Source organism: Pleurodeles waltl, chromosome 5 (genome assembly GCF_031143425.1).
Source record: "Pleurodeles waltl isolate 20211129_DDA chromosome 5, aPleWal1.hap1.20221129, whole genome shotgun sequence".
In the NCBI taxonomy this organism is placed as follows: domain Eukaryota; kingdom Metazoa; phylum Chordata; class Amphibia; order Caudata; family Salamandridae; genus Pleurodeles; species Pleurodeles waltl.
In genome coordinates, this window is record NC_090444.1 from 1,398,149,127 (window position 1) to 1,398,170,183 (window position 21,057).

At 43.4% G+C, this 21,057-nt stretch overlaps 1 protein-coding gene across 7 annotated transcripts in view; it reads right to left on the reverse strand.

Annotated features, from left to right (window-relative positions):
* The window catches only part of MYO6 (myosin VI), an 892,076-nt gene that overhangs the window by 757,395 nt on the left and 113,624 nt on the right, over nucleotides 1-21,057 (reverse strand). For 6 of the 7 annotated variants that reach the window (XM_069235652.1, XM_069235651.1, XM_069235650.1 and 3 more), the window contains exon 2: nucleotides 13,088-13,232. In XM_069235652.1, coding sequence (XP_069091753.1) covers nucleotides 13,088-13,204 — 117 coding nt within the window. In that variant the 5' untranslated portion in view covers nucleotides 13,205-13,232. Of the gene's footprint in view, nucleotides 1-13,087; nucleotides 13,233-14,216; nucleotides 14,329-21,057 lie in introns of those variants that run through there. The other variant, XM_069235647.1, reaches the window with a different exon arrangement.

The window sequence follows — 21,057 nt, forward strand, 5'->3', positions numbered from 1 at the left end:
CCACCAACCTACGCAAGACCCAGGACCTCCTAACCTTCAGAAAGCACCTTAACACATGGCTTTTTGAGCAGTAACCGGTACCCCCACCCCTCCCCCCCAACAGCACCTTGAGACCCTTACGGGTGAGTAATGCACTAAAGAAATTATTTGATTGATTGACTGGTATTCTGGCATAAAAGGAGTGTTCATCTGTGTTGGGTGCATAAGTGTTAAGGATAATGATGACTAATCCATCTAACATGCTCTCTACGAGGACGTATCTACCCTCAACATCTACTTCACTGTACACATGGGTGAATGGGACCCCCGGAGCCACCCATATGGTCACGTCCCTTGCATAAGAGGATGAGGATGAATCATCTGACCCGCCATTTCTTGAATAGTTTTTGTGCTTCCTCCTCAGTCATGTGCATTTCCTGAAGACAGGCGATATGAACCTTATGTCTCCTCAGAAAGGAGTGTACCCTGTAGCGCGTGGTGTACCTATTCAATCCCTGACATTCCACGTCAACATATTAATCTGTCGACCCATAACGATACTTAGCCTCCATCCCTCCCCTCTAGATTTCCACCCCTTACCTCCCTCCCCAATTATGGGAAGACAAGGATAGTACACATGGCCAATCTCGCCTATATGACTGCACTGCTGAAGCGAACTTTAAATATTGATAAACTTCACCAACCAAACATCCCAGACCTCCGACCCCCACCCCCACCCTGGATAAACAGTAAAACAAGCACAACAAACCATACTTTAGATCCATACTGTGGATGCTGCCAGGAAAACAGCTTAATCTCCAACTACCCAGTTATGAAGTCCTACCACAACTGTGAATGACCACCCCCCACCCCGGCTTCAACATACATATTCCTGAATACCACCCCAACATAGTTCGATATTATCATAGCCACCCGAAGTCCAATACATTCCTAAGTTCAAATGGCACCCTATCAGGACCTTGATCGTAGTCTAGCCGCACCCCTCCTCGCAGAGAAAGTGCTCTCACTTAGACACAAGCCCCCCCGATAGAGGGCACAGTAGCAATTTCCAGATATTAGTAACATAGTGAGACCTGCGCAGAGATCCTCTCCGCTCCCCGCTCCAGCTCCCCATGCGAACCTTTCGCTGATCCAGCAGTCTCAACCGCCACTGTTACATCCTGTTGTATCACAATTCTAGGAGCAGAGTCCGTGGCCGCCACTTGAGCCACTGTATCCTCAAGCTGGCCGTCGTCACGAGTCCTCCAGTCCAGACAGCACGCTCCAGAGGTCTGAGGAGCCTCCCCACCCGTCCTCTCCGTTCTGCCCGGAGTCACTTTGTCCCACATCTCCAGACCCTCGAAGCAGTGGGACCTGCCACCGGAAAGCACCTTTAAGCGCGCAGTCCCTTGTAAAAGGTACCAGTGGTACCAAGGGCCCTGTGACCAGGGAAGGTCCCTAAGGGCTGCAGCATGTGCTGTGCCACCCGAAAGGACCCCTCACATAACACATGCACACTGCCATAGCAGATTGTGTGTGTTGGTGGGGAGAAAAAGGCAAAATCGACATGGCATCCCCCTCAGGATACCATGCACACAAAATACTGCCTGTGGCATAGGTAAGTCACCCCTCTAGCTGGCCTTAAAACCCTAAGGCAGGGTGCACTATACCACAGGTGAGGGCATAGCTCCATGAGCAATATGCCCCTACAGTTTCGAAGTCCATTCTTAGAGATTGTAAGTACAGTGTGGACATATTAAGTATTTGGTCTGGGAGTTTGTCAAAAACGAACTCCACTGCTCCATAATGGCTACACTGAATACAGGGAGGTTTGGTATCAAACTTCTCAGAATAATACATCCAGCACTGACATCAGTGTGGGTTTATTACAAAATGCACACAGAGGGCATCTTAGAGATGCCCCCTGTATTTTACCCAAACCTTCAGTGCAAGACTGACTGGTCTGTGCCAGCCTGCCACTGAGAGACAAGTTTCTGACCCCCTGGGGTGAGAGTCTTTGTGCTCTCTGAGGCCAGAAACAAAGCCTGCAGTGGGTGAAGGTGCTTCACACCTCCCCCCTGCAGAAACTATAACACCTAGCAGTGAGCCTCAAAGTCTCAGGCTTGATGTTACAATGCCCCAAGGCACTCCAGCTAGTGGAGATGCCCGCCACCGGACACAGCCCCCACTTTTGGCGCTAAGTCCGGAGGAGATAATGAGAGAAACAAGAAACCAACACTGTAGTGAGGACCCCCAGGCGACTCCCACAAGTTAGGCACTCTGTGACGACTTCCCTGCATCCCCACGGCAAGGCCTGTAGAGAGAATCCAGAGGCTCCCCCTGGCTGCGACTGCCTGGTAACAAAGAACCAGACACCTGGAAGCACTGCAGCCGCAGCCCCCCGGCCAGAGAGAAACCAACTACTGGTGCATAAGTGACCAGCATGCGGCCCTCATCGTTGCCCAGTCAGTGGCTGGCCCGAGAAGCCCCCCTGTGCCATGCCTGCATCGCCAGTGACCCTCGGGTCCCTCCATTGATTTCTTTTCAAAACCAGACACCTACTTTGCACACTGCACCCGGCAGCCCCTGTGCCGCTGAGGGTGTATTTTGTGTGCCTGTTTGTGACCCGCCCCCCCCCCAGTGCTCTACAAAAGCCCTCTGGTTTGCTCCCCAAGGATTCAGGTACTTACCTGCTAGCAGACTGGAACCGGAGCACCCCTAGTCTCCATAGGCACCTATGTTATTTGGGCCCTACTTTGACCTCTGCGCCTGACCGGCCCTGTGTTGCTGGTGCTGGGTGTTTGGGGTTGACTTGAACCCCCAACGGTGGACTGGCTATGCCCTGGAGACTGAACTTGTAAGTGCTTTACTTACCTGCTGAACTAACTTGTACTTACCTCACCCAGGAACTGTTGATTTTTGCAGTGTCCACTTTTAAATTAGCTTATTGCCATTTTTACCAAAACTGTGTACCTTACTGTTTTACTTCAAATTTCCATATTTACCTATGCCAAGCACCTTACAATTCATGCACGTACTTGAATTCTGAATCTTGTGGTTCTAAAATAAATTATGAAAATAATATTTTTCTATACAAAAACCTATTGGCCTGGAGTTAAGTCTTTGAGTGTGTGTTCTCATTTACTGCCTGTGTGTGCACAACAAATGCTTAACACTACCCTCTGATAAGCCTTCTGCTCGACCACACTACCACAAATAGTGCCAATAATAGATAATACTGATGCTCTATCAACTTCTATGGGGAACCCTTGGACTCTGTGCACACTATCTCTCACTTTGAGTTAGTAAATACAGAGCCAGCTTCCTACAATAGAACTACAGGACGATTCTGAAAATCATTTCTTTCTAATAATATCCCTTGATCATCGTGGCCTTTTAATAATTCCTTTCCAACCCTTCCATTAGGATCAGGTTGAAAAATACTGCATTGGGTTACATTCTGTCTGTAAACAGGGACTTAAAATCTTGACAGAATCTGGGAGAGAAAAAATGAAAGATAAATACATTGCATCTTTGGTAAAACCCCGTTACACATTGTTAAGTCTTGTTAAATTTCTCCATTGCTGACACAGTGCCTTGCTGTTTAATCAGCAAGACTAAACCAATATCAATAGCATATTACCACAGCATTGTACCTGATTATTTATTGCATGCTTATGTTCAGGCGTTTTATCTACTGGATACAGGATTCAGAGACACACTGCTTTATGAGCCAGTAGAATACATCTATCTGTCGAATGACAGAAACAGAACACTTGTTGTACAATGAGTGCAGCAGATGCTTTTCTTCCCTGAGATAATGCTAATTGAAACAGGAATTTTACAAAAAAAAGCAGTTCCCTTCATAATCTTAATAGCTTCTCCGTTCCCAGAACATATTCACTTTGATCAGGCCAGTTCCGCATTCATTAACCATGAGAGACGTGGTTCTCCTGAGAAAACATCAATTTGTAGTTACTCATTGTACCTGAATGGAAACAGATACCCGAGTCAATTGCCTTAAACGCAGACACATTAAATAAAGGATACAAAAATGACCTCTACAGCCACATGTGAAAATATTACATAAAGTGAAAAAACTAGCTGTCTTGCTCACTTTCAATAAAGCTGTGCTTACCTGACCAACGTATAAGTGACAGTAAGTGCCTTGCAAAAAAATAAATAAATATAAAAGAAAGAAAATGATAGACGCGTGACCAGTGGGAAGCATGGTTGGCGTGTTCGCCTTATCTTCAATGCTAGGTCAATGAACTAGGTGTATAGAATACATCGTTCCCAGCCAGAATCCACTGCTGACGATTTGAAGGTGAAAGGGCGTTGACGATGTCTTAAGAGTGTGCGTGTTCAGCGGCAAAATGAGCAGCCGGAGAAGAAGGGAGAAAAACCAAGATGACAATCAGGTGAGGAGGACGCATATTAAAATGTTTAGATATGATGCTAAATAACATGCAAAGTTAATGTTGTTTCAAACGTGTGTTAAATGCAAAGCTGTAGCAGGCAACCATCCTTAAACATGGTTGGCTTGAAACACTAAGACACTGACATATTATAGCTAAAACTAAAAGATTTGTAGAATCAGTCCAACGCTCAATTTCGACGTTTTGAAAGATTTGTTTTTCACAATAAATAGCTGTTGTATAAAATGTTTTTCTTTCCATTCATAAAGGTGTTTCTACTTCTAAAAGACTACTCTTAGATATTGAATAGACTTGTTATTTAGAAAGGTTGATATAAAAGCTTACACATGGAGATATAGTCAAGAACAGGAGGACGAATCATGAAAAACTAGACAAAATAGTTACACAATAAGACATAGCTGCAACCTTATAAGTTGTTGTCTAAAGTTGACTGTGTTCCTGTGAAAAGACAGGGAGTGAACATGTTTCCATGGGCGCATCGAAAGCTGGTTGATCAACTGACGAAAGAATGGCAAGAACGTTTGCAGCATTTTTTTTTTTTTTTTGAAAAAGTGTGTGTTCCTAGAGTAGGCCACCACTCTCTTACACATCTTTCTTTTGCCTTTTCCCTTCCCAGGCCATTTCATACATTCTGGAGACTTTAAAGCTTTATGCTTTACATCTTCATTGTTAGGATAGAGATTCTTTCTTTTATGGAATGTGCTTAATGCATTTTATTGTGATTTATTGATTACTTATTTGACTACTGATTTCTAACAAAAACTAATGACTGAGACTAATAGGCTTTATCCTTTTGTCTTTAATAAGGAAGCATTACTAAAAGATTTGGAGAATAAAACCCTTTATCTCATATCAAACTCTCTTTATTGACTGAAATAGAATTTAGAAATTGCTATGATAAATCAAATGCGATGCACAGCTCCTGATTAATCTCCATTAATGTCAAAGATCCATCGACCTGAGTTGAAGGCAGCTTGGGTTTCCCTGATGAGCTGTCTGATTTTCTGTAAACCAGATTGTAACTGAAAAATCCCCACACCAAGAAAAAAGAACCTCATGCCAGCTGCAGCAGCTAAGGCACAATTGGGCATGGGGCAGTGGGGCGGTGTCTCAAATTAACTCTTTCCCACATGGCATTTGCCTCTGCCATGAGATGGGTGAGGGATGAGATTGGTGTCCACAACCCAGCCCGCTTAAGTAGTGTTGGGAATGGAGGCCCTGAACCAGGGTAAATAAACAGAGGTGCAAAGGAGGGCTGGTCCAGGGGAGGGCGTAAACCTACAGCCACATAACTGAAAGGAAAACAGTCAAAAGAATAGAAATGAGAAGGTTAGACAGCAAGCCAACAGCAAGTCAGAAAATAGTGCAAATAGTGAAAATCACCATAGGCTAGAATGGGCTTAGGGGCTACACAAACCATATACTAAGACAGTGGAATGCAAAAGTCTGTTCCTTACCTAGGCAAGATTAGTGTGTAGAGGGGCGCTGGGAGTGTAGGAAAACACCAAAGGTAAGTAAAGTACCCCACCCCAGAGCCCAGGAAAACAGGAATAAAGTACAGTAAGTTTCCTCAGAACACACTAGGAGTCGTGGTAAAGGATTATGCAAAAACCAAGCAAGACTGCAAGACATCAAGAATGGATTCCTGGATCTGAAGACCTGTGAAGAGAGGAGACCAAGTCCAAGAACAGATGAAGAGTCCAGGAAGAACAGGAGCCGCTCCTAACCCGGATGAAGGTGCAAAAGTGGATTCTCCGGTTGGAAGAAAAAGTCAGAAATACATCAAAGAAGAAAGCTGCAGGTTCCTGCTTGGTGCAAGAGATGTCCCAAGTCGAGTCATTGGAAGCAAGCTGGTTTTAGTTGTTGGATTCCGCCAACAAGCCTTGGCTCATGCAAATGTCACGGTTGGTGGGAAAAGGCGCTACCTCGGCCTAGGAGGGACCTAGGGGTCTCACCTCGAACTGAGGAGACAGAGGGGGCTCTCAGTACTTTAGAGAGCCCTCAGAAGACCAGGCAGCACCCATAGGAGTCCCAGGACACGGGGACAAAGGGGTTGCAAGTCGCAGTCGTCGCAGCACTACACAAAGGGATCCAATGCAGCCAATGAACAACTCAGGGAGCTGAGCGTCGCAGGATAGAGTGCTGGGCACCTGAGCTACATTGTGCACAAAGGATTTCTGGTTCTGGAAGAAGTGCACAGAAGCCCTAGGAGCTACAAAACATGTAGTGCACAGGGATACTGTCTGGCTCGGGGGAGGCAAGCCCTTACCTCCACCAAATTTGGACAGCTGGACTTTTGGACAGTCAGGATCACTTTGGTCCACCACCTGAAGGAGTGTTTGTATGAGCTCCTTATTGGTGGCAAAAGAAATGCTGCAGCCCATAAGGATCTCCTGGAATCCCACTGCCCTGGGTACCTAGGTACCATATACAAGGGACTTATAAGGGGGGGTCCAGTATGCCAATCTGGAGTGGAATACTGGGTTACCAGTATGTAAGTGCAAATTTGGAATCAGAGAGAGCATAAGCACTGGAGTCCTGGTTAGCAGGACTCAGTGACCCAGTCAAGCATACCGACAAATCAGTAGAACATACTGACATGTAGGCCACAAACTATGAGCACTGGGGTCCTGACTAGCAGGATCCCAGTGAGACAGTAAAAACACACTCACAAACACTGAAACAGGCCAAAAATGGGGGCAACTGTGCTAGAACAAGGCTACTTTCTCACACTTCCGCACTCTTAAGACTCCATACCCCACCATGGTGAGTCATAAAAACAAATCCATTATTCAGAACAACAACAAACATAGTTGAGTTCACTTTTCCCTGTCATCACTTCATCATTCAAAAAAAAAAAATATTAGGTCAATGTCATTACGAGTTCACAATGCCTGGGGGAAACGCTATTCAATCTTTTTTGTCTTGAAAAACTTATTGACTGACTGGACCTGGAAAGAGTATTATGTTACAATATATAATGAAGAAATGGAAACCTTAGATATGGCAAGAAGAAGGAAAAGGGAAAGACTGCAAGGTGACAGAAGTTGATATACAAAATGGAAACAGAATGTTTCTATATGTATTAGTGGTCACAGTTTTAATTTGCTAACTGAAGTAGGCATTATATTTGGAGTTCTATGGAAATAAAAAGATACTCAAGAAACTGTAATATCATTTCTTAAGACCAACATATTTTTCCAGTTTACATTTAAATGATGAGAGTGAGTGTTTTTCTATTTTGCTGACAAACAAATGTAGACTGTGAATGACCCGATTAAGTTAACAATAAGATTGATACCATAGATCTCCTTCCCCCATTGCCCCTCCACCACCTCGGATCGAGAGACAACCTTTGACATGGAACTTATTCTGGCAGAATTGCGCATAGGCCATGAACTTACACCTATGGCATCCGATCAAGTGATCCGATTCCACAAACTGGGTCCTTTTTGGGAGGATGGGGGCCTGTGAAAGCACAGGCTAAGAAGGCTACATTCCTCCTCAGCTGGGGCATAAAGGAGGGGGGAGAAACATCAGATACTACAATTAGGGCACCATTAGGGCACAGATTGTACATATCCCTTAGACAGCCAAGAAGAATGTAGCCCCCCCCCCCCCCACTGGAATCAGATGAAATATGTTCCTTTTCCTTTTCAATTTCATGTTCAATCTTCCTTTGATCATGCCTATGTTTGTGACACGACCAGGGACTGAAAGTTGGGGTAATAGTTTTATTTATGTTTCTGCTCATGGACATGCTACACTACTTTCACACGAGTCGGATACTGGCTGTGGGCGCAGACCTTAGAATTTCGAGCATGGAGGGAGATGGGAGGACAATCTAGCTACGGATACCACATACTGATCTACAATATCCCGGGAGTGGCCATACCCGGACAGCACCACCTCATTTACTCTTACCTTCAACTTGTGGCCAACTCCTACTCAGCTATGCCCAGGGATGGGGGCGCGGTGGCGGGCAGCGGGGGCGTCATGGGGTTTGGAGGTTTGGGTGGCTCCTGTAGTACCTCCAGTAAAAGCTCACTCACAGACTGACCCCGAGGCACGATATGTGGTGGTGGAGGGACTGCTAGGTGGGGCATCGATCACCCTGGTCACTATATATGCGCCCCAACGGCAACTAATTGCAATTCCTGACAAATCTCCCACCCACATTAGTCCAAGACCTGCTATCACCATGTATATGGGGCCGGGACATTAACACAGTTGAAGATATCACATTAGACAGGTCCTTTCACCCCAATGAATAATGAAGAGAACCACAAAGAGTTTATAAGCCTGGCTAAATCACGGTCACATGTATGACATCTGGCACTCCATGCATCCAGTTATGAGAGAATACTCATTTTTCTCACCTGCTCTCCAACTTCATACCAGAATTGACCTCTTTTCAGGCAACATCAATATGCTATTTTGTGTCTCATCACACACTGTCCAATCATAACCCTTTAAAACTAACAATACAGTGGGGCAGACACTGGATCCCGGTGCCTACTTGGAAGCTGTATACCCTGGTTCTACAGGGCAGGGTGTTCCACGAAACCACAGACTCACACATAGCTGATTACTTAACAGAAAATAAAGGTACTGCACGGATAGAGGGGTGGAAAGGGCTGCGTTCAAAGCTGTCATGAGGGCCTCTGTATTAAAAACCATAGGGCGTAAAGTTAGCGCTTCATTCACAGATTCTGGATTTGGAGCAGGTCATCTGAGAGGCTGAGGTGCACATAGGAGCAAGTGCATGCAACGATAGTGACATCACACATCGTAAAGGAGAACAGAAAGCAGCAGTGGTTAGGCTGGGGAACCTGGATTACGCAGAGTATGTCATCAGAGAACACGCAGAGAGAGGCAGACCGGGGTTAGTATATGCAGTTATTGCGCACCAAATCTCCTAGATCCCAGGTGACCACGATTTCATCCCTAGCAGAGGTCCTACTGAACACACAAGACAGCATTAATAAAGCCTTTTCGGAATACTATAGCACACTATGTGAAGGGACAGCACCTGGGGACATCCCCCCTGCCACACATTGACCTGCTGCAATGTCATACTTTAGATGGGCCTCTAACGATTGAGGAACTTAGACTTGCCATTGATCAAATGGTAATCAATACAAAACCAGTGCTAGACAGACTCCCAGTGGAATTTCACTCTGCCTACAGAGCTAGACGTACCCCAAAACTTCTGCAGCTGTACAATCATGCGAGGGATCTGGACACCCTAACTAGTGACCGAGCACAAAGCACTGATCCCTGTCCTCCCCAAACCAGGCAGAGACCCATTAGAGGTGTGCTCGTATAAACTACTGTTTTTCCTCAATACAGTCTGTAAAACACTGGGAAAGGTTATAGCCAACAGGATACTACTGTTACTTTCCCAAGTTGGTACATGCGGGCTAAATGGTTTCATACCAAACTGGAACACTTCCTCTACCGAATCATGGAAGAAGCCAAATGCACAGACCTGTTCTCTACAGCGTTATCCCTTGATAAAGGCTTTTGATATGTTAGGGAGGCCTCATCCAATTGCTGTACTACAGAAAATGGGATTTGGCCCTGGAATATTACGGTGGATAAGACTACCATATAGTAACCCAGTGGCTAGGTTTTGCACAGGCAGTGAGATTTCAGCCATGTTCAGTATCATTAGGGATACAAGGCAGGGATACCCATTGTCACCGATCATATTTTCCATAGAGATGGAACCTCTCATTAGCCTGGTGTGGTTGTGGGGGCCACAATGGGAGATACTGAGCAGTGGCACCTGGGACGCTATTTTACTGTATGTGGATGGCACACTGGTGTATCTCCACAAGCACAGCAGAACCCTCCCAATGGTGATGGAAACACTTGAAGATTTCAGAAGCGTTTCTGGCCTAAAACTGAACTAAGTCTTTCTTGTTTCCTTTGCGTCATCTTTCGCCACTAGAACATGAGTCACTGCCTCTCTTAGAATTGGAATGGAAGTGTGACACATTTAGGTGGTCATTACGAGTTCGCCAGTCCGAGGACTGCCGCAATGGAGGTGGCCCTCCATCTGCCAGGGTCCCAGCGGTGAAGACCGCTGTATTATGAGCATGGCGGTGTGGCCTACGAAAAACAGCCACACTACTGTCAGACCTGCCAGTGCGGGAGGACCAGTGGAAAGCATGACACCGACGACCAGATTACGAGGCTGCACACCACCAGGGTTTGCATGGCGGTGACCCTGCCACTAAAACCCTGGCGGTAATGCACCCCAGGACAGGAAAAACGCATTCCCATCACACGTAACCGCACCCCCACACCTACAAACACCCATACCATCGCACACACATGCCTGCATACACACACGCACACACCGCAAACATACAAATCTCGCTAACACTGCCCCCCTCCCATTACATTCGTCCCACATACCTGTCAGGAAGTCCACAGCAACCCACGTCCTGAATGTCATCAGGAGACATGTGAGGTAGGTGAGGTAGGGGGCAGATGAAGGTGGTGACGCTCGCCACACACAAGACCGTCACCACCGGCGTCGTTCATCATGGGTCCCAGTCCCCCATAGGCAGCAATAGTACCCAATTGGTAGTTGCACGGCAGTGCGAACCACCAATGGTTCACCGTTGTGCTGATTTGTGGAACATAATATGGCGCGCAGAATGTTATCAGTGTGGCGGTGTTGGTGGTGGGACCGCCTCTCTGCCACCCTCGGTCGGCCTGGCAGTGTAGGTAATGTGGACGCCCTATTTGGGCGGTCTTCAGTGTGTGACACGTAATACGGCGGTCAGGAGATTATTTTGGTGCAGCAGTTTTGCTGAAATAACGCTAATGTTGTAATGAGGGTCTTAGATATTTAGGGATCATTATATACCATTCTGAGGATGATCTGATACAGGGGACCTTAGAGAAGATGCTGACCAGCATGAGCAATTTCTTGACATTTTGGGGCTCATTGTCCCTCTTTCCAAAAGGCAGAATAGCAATAGCCAAAATGCTAGTGTTGCCCCGGAATTTGTACAATTTTTCAGCAATGCCTGCCCATGGCCTATGCATTTCTTTCGAGTCCTGAATTCTACCCTTACACCTTGATTTGGTAGGACTTAGTACAGAAGAGAGTAGCGCTGCACACATTATGTGCTCTGTTAGAACAAGGGGTACTGGGTGTCCCCATCTTCAAACTCTACTACGCTGAAGCCCAATTGCAGTGGCCAACACAGTGGCATACTGAACCCCCAACCCTGAGCAGTCAGTTGTTCTTCAGAACTTAGAAGGCCCCTAAAAAGGTGAACTGGGTCCTAGACCCTCGTCGAGACCCTCCTGCATTGGCTGCATAGCCAAAATGGCCAAATACTACTGGCGGACATATATCTAACCAAAACATAGTCACACGCCATACTCGCCGGTTCTCCCCCTGTGCGCACTCTCCAAACCCTGACAGCCCACCTTAAGGTGGGCCTGTATACTGAAGTGGGTTTGGCCTCACTGGGAGACCTGTACACTCACAAGACCCTACTGAAGTTCCAGAAGCTTATAGAACAATGTGGTCAATTCCTGACCAACTGCAGATGTCACGGCCTGGCGCACACTACCTTATTGTGCAGGAAAACCCCTAATCAGCGATTCCTGGAATACATACCTGGAAAAGATGGTGATAAAAACAGATGACAGGCCACTGTAAACACCAACATTATACTAATTTGCTCCACAACAGCATGACATAACAGGCTTAACACACAAGCTCATGCTACCCTCCCCTTCTCACCTCCGGACCCACGCTCCTGGTATTAACCATGTTTTCCTACCTCATGCAAGGCTGGTACATGCTGAACTACAGCATAACTTAAATGTGATAACAGAGTATAAAACACCCTTGCTCAATGAGAGACTAGAGCGATTCCACAAACAATCAGTTCTCATGGTTTCCGCCCCCATTGGGCAGTTTATTAGACTACTAGTGCCAAACACCTTATAAGAGATACTCACAGATTTCTCATTGTGTTATAGGGACCAACACACCTTCCTTACTCGCAGTCCACAGCACAGGAGGCTGTGGTTTTCCACACAATGCTTCACATTTATATTTTTAACAAGTGCTGCCTTCAACGATGTACTGTGATTTTGTGTATTGCAATGTTGTTGTACCATGAGTGTTCTATACTCCAATAAAGAAATACTTGTAATAAAAAAGGATTGATAACATGTAGAATTAGATGAGATTACAAGGTATCTTTTTCAATATTCCAAAATGTTGGGGAGAAAATGCTTTACATGGAAAATCACTGTTCCAAGTAGTCATTCAATTTGAGAAAATGCAATAGCATTCTGAACATTTTGTAATGGCACTCAAACAAAAATGGCAGCATGATCTTCTTTCTCTTAACGTTTTACCATATCTTTTATCTTTGCTTCATCCAAAGAATAAAAAAATCGAAATCTCACACTAGTAACCTTTGACAGTTTAAAGTGTTTATTCACCTTACATGAATTGTTAACTTTTGTTCTGTACTACATCAACTACTGACTCACCTATTCACTGCTGAGCAAATCACAAAAGAGTAATTTCTTACGTTAAACAGTTAAGCAGATTCATTGACTGGTACAACAATATGTATCTTTTAGCAGAATGTTTTTAGGAAACTTAAAGATGTAAAATGTACCTTGCCCTTTTGATTCAGAGGTTCGATAGTCAATGTATCGGGCCCAATGTCCACAATATTACCCAACTGGAACCCATCTACAGGATGTGGCGCCCACACTGGCTTCCCGTCCTCCATCTTCTCTCAGGGTCCAGCCACACTTTACCTGTAAGTAATGAAACAAAATTATTTAATCTGTAAGCACATCAGAACTTTCCTTCAATGTAAAATTAAACACTGAGATCAATTATGAGTGATTGTTAATTATACAGGCTAATTCAATACATCAGCAGCACAGGCTTCCACGGAATGGTGTCTATCACTAACTAGTAATCAACTAAAAGGAATTAGTCCTTTGCTTTGATAGATTTACAACTAACAGCATGCTGGTTCTATAGTACATTTCAATCTCACTTAAATTTGTTTTTTTATGTGTGCGCAGAACAATTAGTTTTACCTAAGTGGCGTCTAAAAAGTCCTGGTTGAGTTAAGGTGTACTGTAAGACATACAATTTTTGTAAGCTTTTAGAGTAAAATGCTGAAATATTTCTCAATTTTAGCAGCACCCATAGGTTGTACAGTTTTCATTTGACCATGTTTAAGAACTCTCGTGGTGTGCAAATGATGGCCTGTGCTAATGCAAAACCAATTTTGTATTCTACAAAAATTGTTTATCCATTTTAATGAAAGAGTTTTGAGACTTTTGTCATTTAAAAGGCTTACATGCCGCTATAGGCCTTCTTCAGCCATCTCAATCAAAAGCAGTTTGAACCAGGAAATATATGTCTGCAAGCTGCACATACTAAGTGGTTTAAGCAGGAAGGTTTAGTGAGATTTACTTACAACCATTTAACTACTTTCACAAAATTAATGAAATATGACTGAAACAAGATTGTAACAGCTGAGTGACCCGGTGTTTGTAAAGGACACTGACGGGTTAAAATTTTCAGCCTTAGAGTTTATTGATCCATGACACATGCCTATATTATGTGTTTTCAGTAGCACAATACTTTGACTAGTGCAAGCAATGTTACATACACCTCATACTGCGTAATCCATTCAGTGAAGATGATAGTAACTTTTACCTGGCCGATTCATTAATAAGTGCATGTCTATATTTAAACTTTTAGGTGTTAGAATAAAAATGTACCTCACACGAAAAGCGATGGTTCTGAAAGCTTACTGGCCCACTTCCACAGAGTCCATATTTTTAGTATTTGTTAGTAGGAAGGAAATGTCAATACTTGCTTTCAATACTACATCTGCAAAATAAGAAATAAAATACTGAAAACTGTCTTCCCCTGCATAATCAGAAATAGATGTGTTTTGTAGTTTTGTAAACTAAAAAGGACTGGGAAGATCCAGGCAAGAAATTAAGAAGTAGGGCTTCACTCCTGGAGACATTGAAGACATTAGTTGGTGAGATAATTTGCAACTGATTCATTATTTAGAGTTCAATAGAATAATAGCTGAGCTTTAGGCTGGTTTTCATCCAGTGCTTAATTTGTAAGTAAAAAGGTGCCGGTGCCCACAGCCCTCCTCTTAAATTTGCGGCTGCAGCAATTAAATGTTTGAACACGGAATATTGAGGCGGCGTAATCCTGAAGCCATCTCGGGCCTCTTGAATCCAAATAAAGCCAATCCCCGCCCCTTCAGCTCATGCTTGCAGCTTTCTACTTTCTCCCTTTGTGACGCTTTTTGTTTTTCCCTCCCTCCGTCTGTCCCATATGTGTCTTTTGCTCTCAGCAAATGCTTGAGGCAGAAGAATAAGCCCCGGCCCTCAAAATAAGTGCTGGTGCTCAGCACCGGAAACAACATGCACAAATTAAGCACTGTTTTCATCCCTGGAAAGGGGCAGTGAAAGAAGACCTGAATTTAATTTACTACAGCCATAAGGGATGTTCCACTTCCTTGGAGGACCCCATGGTGAGTCTTCTAATGGAGAGGATCCTGCAGTGATACTCACAATGAAATAGCACTCTACAAATTGCTTCAATCATATGAGACTTAATATGAGACAAAAACCTTAGAATGAATATAAACAAATATTAAGTTTTGATTGTGGGGACACGATATGTTATGTTATCTGTTTTTGTTCTATAGAACTATACACCGGAGATAGTCCACCAATTTGATTACCTTGGTTTTTCAATTTAATCACCAAGGTAAATAATCAGAATAGGAGATGGCTAACAGTAAGGGCATATCAGCCGATGTTGTATCAAGATCTAATTTAAAATTCAGGACAGGATCATCAGCATCATCTTTTAATGTATTTCAAGCTAGAATAGAGTCCTCAGCTTCGTGTGGAGCAGTACTTTAGGGGAAATTTGAATGTGGTTGCCCTCCAGCTTTTACAGAATGATTTCTAAGCACTGTTGTTCTTCTTCGTAAATTAAGTCCTCTTATGACAGTGTACTGACTTAGGTGTGAGGAACGTTAAAGACTAAGCAGCATTCAAGTCCTTACATTTTTCATAGTATAACTATGAGCTAATCCAGATGTACTGTTCTATCCCAAGGGGTACAAAATGTCTTACACGAAAATCATGTGTTACTTTTACCATGGGTTAAACTCTTCACTATGTTTAGACCATACTAGGCTTCAGTCTGAACCCAATTAAATAATGAAAATGGATTTTGCTCTAATTAAGGTTTGCTATTAGGATAAGAGCAAGGTTTGTGATGTTAATGCCATTAAAACAACTCTTTGGGCCATAGCTTAATTCAAATGAATGTGAAATGTATTTCTGTATATTAAATTAAGCTTTGGCACATTCATGTTAAATGCGTACACAGCTAAACGTTAAAAAGGCACTATCCTAAATTGCATGATGGAATTTCTGGACAGTAAGAATAAATCCACTTTTCTTGTTTGTGTTTACTAATATAAAAATTAAAGACAATTGTTACTTGAAAAAGGTGTAAGAAACATCGTGAAGCACCACATTTAAGCATACTTCATATGATGTAAACTTCAGCTCAGTGTAATTAACTATCTCACTAGACTATCAAAGCAAAGATCTTTAATAACAGAGCAAGCAAACTGCAGAGATTGTTAACTGCTGTAAAACAGAATAGCAAATTAATTGCTGCCGCATTAATACAATAGAGATAGGGAATTATTTTATACACTGGCTTTGTTTATATGTACATTTTAAAGTTGTCTGCATGCAAATATTTTTTATTAGTATGTTTTTATGAAGAAATCAGCATAACATAGGTCTATGAGGCGAAAACAAGATTTGAAGATAGCCATCCGCATTTGTAAGTTTATATCATTGGGTAGGAAGTGGTATTGACAGGTGGGAGACAGCATGTTACAGCAAACATGGAGAGAGAGTGAGCAAGGGGTGGGAGAACACCAGATGCAAAGGAGTTGTGAAGCAGGAATGGAGTGTGGTGGGATGGGTGGGGGGGAGGGATGGAGGGAGAGAGTGAGAGAGAAAGAAAGAGGGAGAGAGAGAGAGAGAGAGAGAGAGAGAGAGAGTATGGGATGACTAGAGAGCAAAAATAAGATGTCAGGGGGAGAGGCATGAGAGAACATAGTCACTCGTGCACTGGAATGCAAGGACTCTACTGGAGGGGGAAAGGCAAAGAAACAGCTGATAGGGACAGTCAATCACCTGTGGCATGTTCTCAATCTAATGCCTAGAAGACAAACATAAAAAGACAATGGTATGCAGTAGTCTAACCCAAAGTGCATTTAAGTATTTATAAAAGTATTGGGTGCAATAGGTCTGTTAACAACAGACGGCTAATGCTGTATTTAGGAGGGACCTATAAAAGATGCCATTTGAAAACAAATGTCTTACAATTTGAGAACTGTAAAACGTTGCCACCATGGCTTCACTATAAAGTTTTGTGGGTATTCATTCAGGAGTGATGAAATCAATGGAATTTCCATACCTTTAAGCACAGCCTGTTCATTTTAGTACTACCTGAAGAAAAAATGTCACCCCAGATTTGAAACAGAATGGGCACATTGAAAAAGAAGTATAGGCGCATGAAATGCTACAGATGGCAACTTCCATCACTAAAGAACCGGCATGACTTCTTTATATTTACAGGTTTGGGACTTGAGACTAAGGTAGACGGATGAAGACTCTCTTGGCCAGGGAGTTGTGTGATCAGACTTAGAACCAGAGAAGAGAGACTACTTTAGTCTTAATTTTCACCCAGGAGTCTTTTAGAATACAAATACAGCATAGGTGAAGGACAAATACCAAGTGAGGTCACACCCAGAACATGGAACATCAGACTTTGGTAGCATTTTGGATGCATTACATCATTCAGAGTGAACACTTACTATAGCCATTCACTTTAAAGCCATTAGCATGGATGAGAAGATAAAATCTTTGGCCCCATAATAGATTAATCACAAAAATAAGTACCGAGCAGAAAACATGGCACATCCTACCAGAAACAGAGAACCAAAATAAAATATATTCTTAAAGCGGTGCACAAAGTGCAGTAAGTGCTTAGGAGTTTCAAGGTAAATCCATAGACTAAGTTGAGCAAAAAGATGCGACGATAATAAGAAAACAGCACTTACTAATCCAAAAAATCTGGGTCTACTGTGCGAAAGCATGCAGTGTTAACACATTAGACTAAGACACAAGGGAGGGAGTCAGCGGGAGTGGACAGAAAGGGCTACAGTTGTAGAGTATCCAGTCATGCAGTTCCAAGCCAACACTTGAATGGAGGTGGAATAATATACTTAAACAGCCAACAGCATTGGGTGAGAAATGAATACTGGAGTAAGCCAAGATGTGATTGACAAAGTCACAAGCCAATGGGTGAAAGAGGTTTATCAAAGAAAGCCAATGGGCCCAACCCCACACTAAGTATATTGTTAGCAATAGGTCTGCTGCACACCAGGATTGTTAAAACATAGATCTAAAAGCAGCAGACTTGTATCCCCAGTTAGTCATTTTGGGTCTTACCTAGAAACATTTTAGCTGGCTGTTGTTGAAGACCTACTGTGTACAATACCAATACTTAGACTGAGCTTTAGGTCAGCACACTGCTTAACGTTTGTTGGTGTTCCTGTCAGTCTAATTTGCTCCCTTCTTATTCAAGTGTTTTCATTCTTTTTGTGTTTATTCTCCCCCATAACGTCTTGACCTTCCTTTTGACTGGATAACTTGTATTTTCCACAGTTCACATCAAGAAATTATATTTTTCTTTTTCTTTGAGCACTCCATGGTTAAGCTAATCTAAATCGGGTAAATGAAATATATATATGGCAGAGTTTTCATGAAGCAAAAGTTTAAACATATTTTATGCAGTCACATGACTGTTTGACCGAGATACACACATATAATTTTGAATGTCCAAATGTCACCAGCTGAGACACCAGTTCAAAAGTGTTCCAGAGCCGCGAGCTTACAATGCTCAAACACTTGTTTCATAAATGAGCCAGAGGCAGCAGTGCAGAAATGCTTCAGAACTCTTATATCAAAAACCAATCTAAGACTTCAAATTATAAAAGATAGTCGCCATCTCAACAATTTACCAGAGTTATCAGAGGAGAAATGTTCTAGAGCCACAAGATCACAACTGCCCTAGTGGCTTAAGTGATGAAAATCTCTACAGTTGTCTCGGGTCGACCTTTTGTGCCATGCCCCACAGCTATTAAAGTGAGAGTTCAATCTGACTAATTGCAAATCTACCTAAGCCAATGCGGGTGATGAGACATATCTCTTCTGGTTGAAAGAGTTAATTTCATTGGTTTGAAAGATAGCAGTAGCCAGGAAGGTAAGATGTGCACTGGTCTTACACCTGTTTTGGAGCAGAAGTTTCAAAATCTGATTCAATGACCCAATGGTTAGAGCGGCAGACCCTGAAGCAGAGATCTGGCTCAAGACCAGGGTTCAAGTCCCGCTTCGGCAGGTCTTGGGCTCAATTCCCCTTGACCAGATAATTCTCGCCTCGGTGCCTAATCTAATTCATGGGTCCCACTCTGCAACTCTGGGCCATAGCTTGCTTAATCTCCACAACGGCCCCAACAGCGCTTGGATGCCTGGCTTCACCCTAGGGGTGCTCAGGAGTGGGCGCCTCACAGGGAAAAGCCAGGAGGGGTTCCATAGCGGTATGAGTACAGCGCCCTGAGACCCTAACGGGTGAGTAGTGCGCTATACAAGTGCTAATTTACAATTTACATTTTACATTCCATACTTACGCATAGTTTCTAAAATGTGTAGATATTTCTTACAGCATAAGAAAGTTTGGAAGGCATGCCTAAGCTTTTGTCATCTGGTGTGATTGGTGGCCATGCTGTGCTGAACCGCGAGCTGAGGGCGAAGTGGTGCTTTCCTTGCGACACAAGTTAATTAAAGTAAAAACTGTGCTTGCCTCGCTTGCACTGCTTTCAACAATGTGAATGGAATAGGAGGACTGTATTAGAACTGCTATGCCTGCATGTACATGATTTGAGAACTGACGAGCAGGTACACAGGGGCTGCACAGAGTGGTAAGAACGTTTATTTACAATGTACATCCTAAATATTAACTGCTCATACAATGAGTGCACATAGTGGTCACATGCTAAAAAGAGTTGGGAACAGGCGCAGGTTCTAAAGGCACAAGATTGGAACTGTGAGCACGGGTTGCACTAGCAAGACAGAAAAAAGGCATGAGACAGAACTTTTGAACAGAAAAGTGTGATTGACATTCTGACTTCAAGCTTCATCAGTTTTATGTGTTGCCCTGTACACAGCAGGCAGTGTAAATTCTTAATAAGGGTCACTACAGAAATCCACCTCAAACAGGAACTAAGGGCCAGATGTATGAAAACGTTTTGCACTCGCAAACGGTGTGAATCAGTAAATTCGGCCATTTGCGAGTGCAAAACAGTGGTCTGCGATGCATGAAATGCATTCGCAGACCACAAATAAGAAATCGCAAAAATTGCGATTTCTTGCGTTGCGACCTGGAAATTGTGAGTCGCAATTTGCGAATCGCAAATTCCAGGTCGCAAGGCTATGCTGGAAAAAGTCGCAAATTACGATTTTTCCAAAAATGGCATTTTGCACTTGCAAAATACCATGATATGCAACCAGGTGGTAACCTGGTGCAAAATTTTTAAATGCAGTAAAACTGCATTTTTAAATTGAACATGTAAAGCAAACATGCCCTTTTGGCATGTGTGAACCTTACATGTTTAAAAAAATGATTTTGGGGTGAAGGAGAGGGGGCCTTAGGCCCCCAGCACCCTGGCCTTTTGCATTTCCAAAATTGTGATTTCTGGTTCACAAATCGCAATTTTGGAAATGCAAATAATTCGCAGCTATGGGCCAACAGGCCCATAGCTGCGAATGGGGCCGGTATCACAATTTGCGATTCGGTAATAGCATTTGCGATTTTTAAGAAATCGCTATTACCGATTCGCAAATGTGATACATGGCCCTTTGCGAGTCGGTAATAGCGATTTCTTAAAAATCGCTATTACCGAATCGCAATGGGCCGTGATGATACATCTGGCCCTAAGTGTCTGGTCATTAGAACAGCAGGAGCTCCGAAGATTAACCACCAACAGAGGAGACAAGGATTCCAGGAGGATTCCAAACATGACCCCGGATTTAAACTCCCGGTGTACTGTAGCAATGCGTGGTCCAATCCCCACATTTCCATTTCCAGGTCTCACATCCGTCCTGTTTAATGATTACTTGGGAACCTACTCCAAAATGTGAGCTGACATACGCATGCTACATTTTGGATTACACAGTGCTCAGTGCTCAGGCATCAAGGAAAAATAGAATGACATTTCAAAATGAAGCTGTGGCAGTGATAAAAAGCAATTTTCTGTATGCAAAAAGGTAAACTTCCCGCTCATGTATATGTATTTCAGATGGCAGTGCTACTGTTTCTCCACCGTACGAACTACCAACTCTGTCATGACCTGCAATGTGGCCTAAACTGAACACCTCTTATGCATGGTTCACAAGTAATAGGTAATCCCAGAATAGCTACTGAGTAACAGTTCCCATA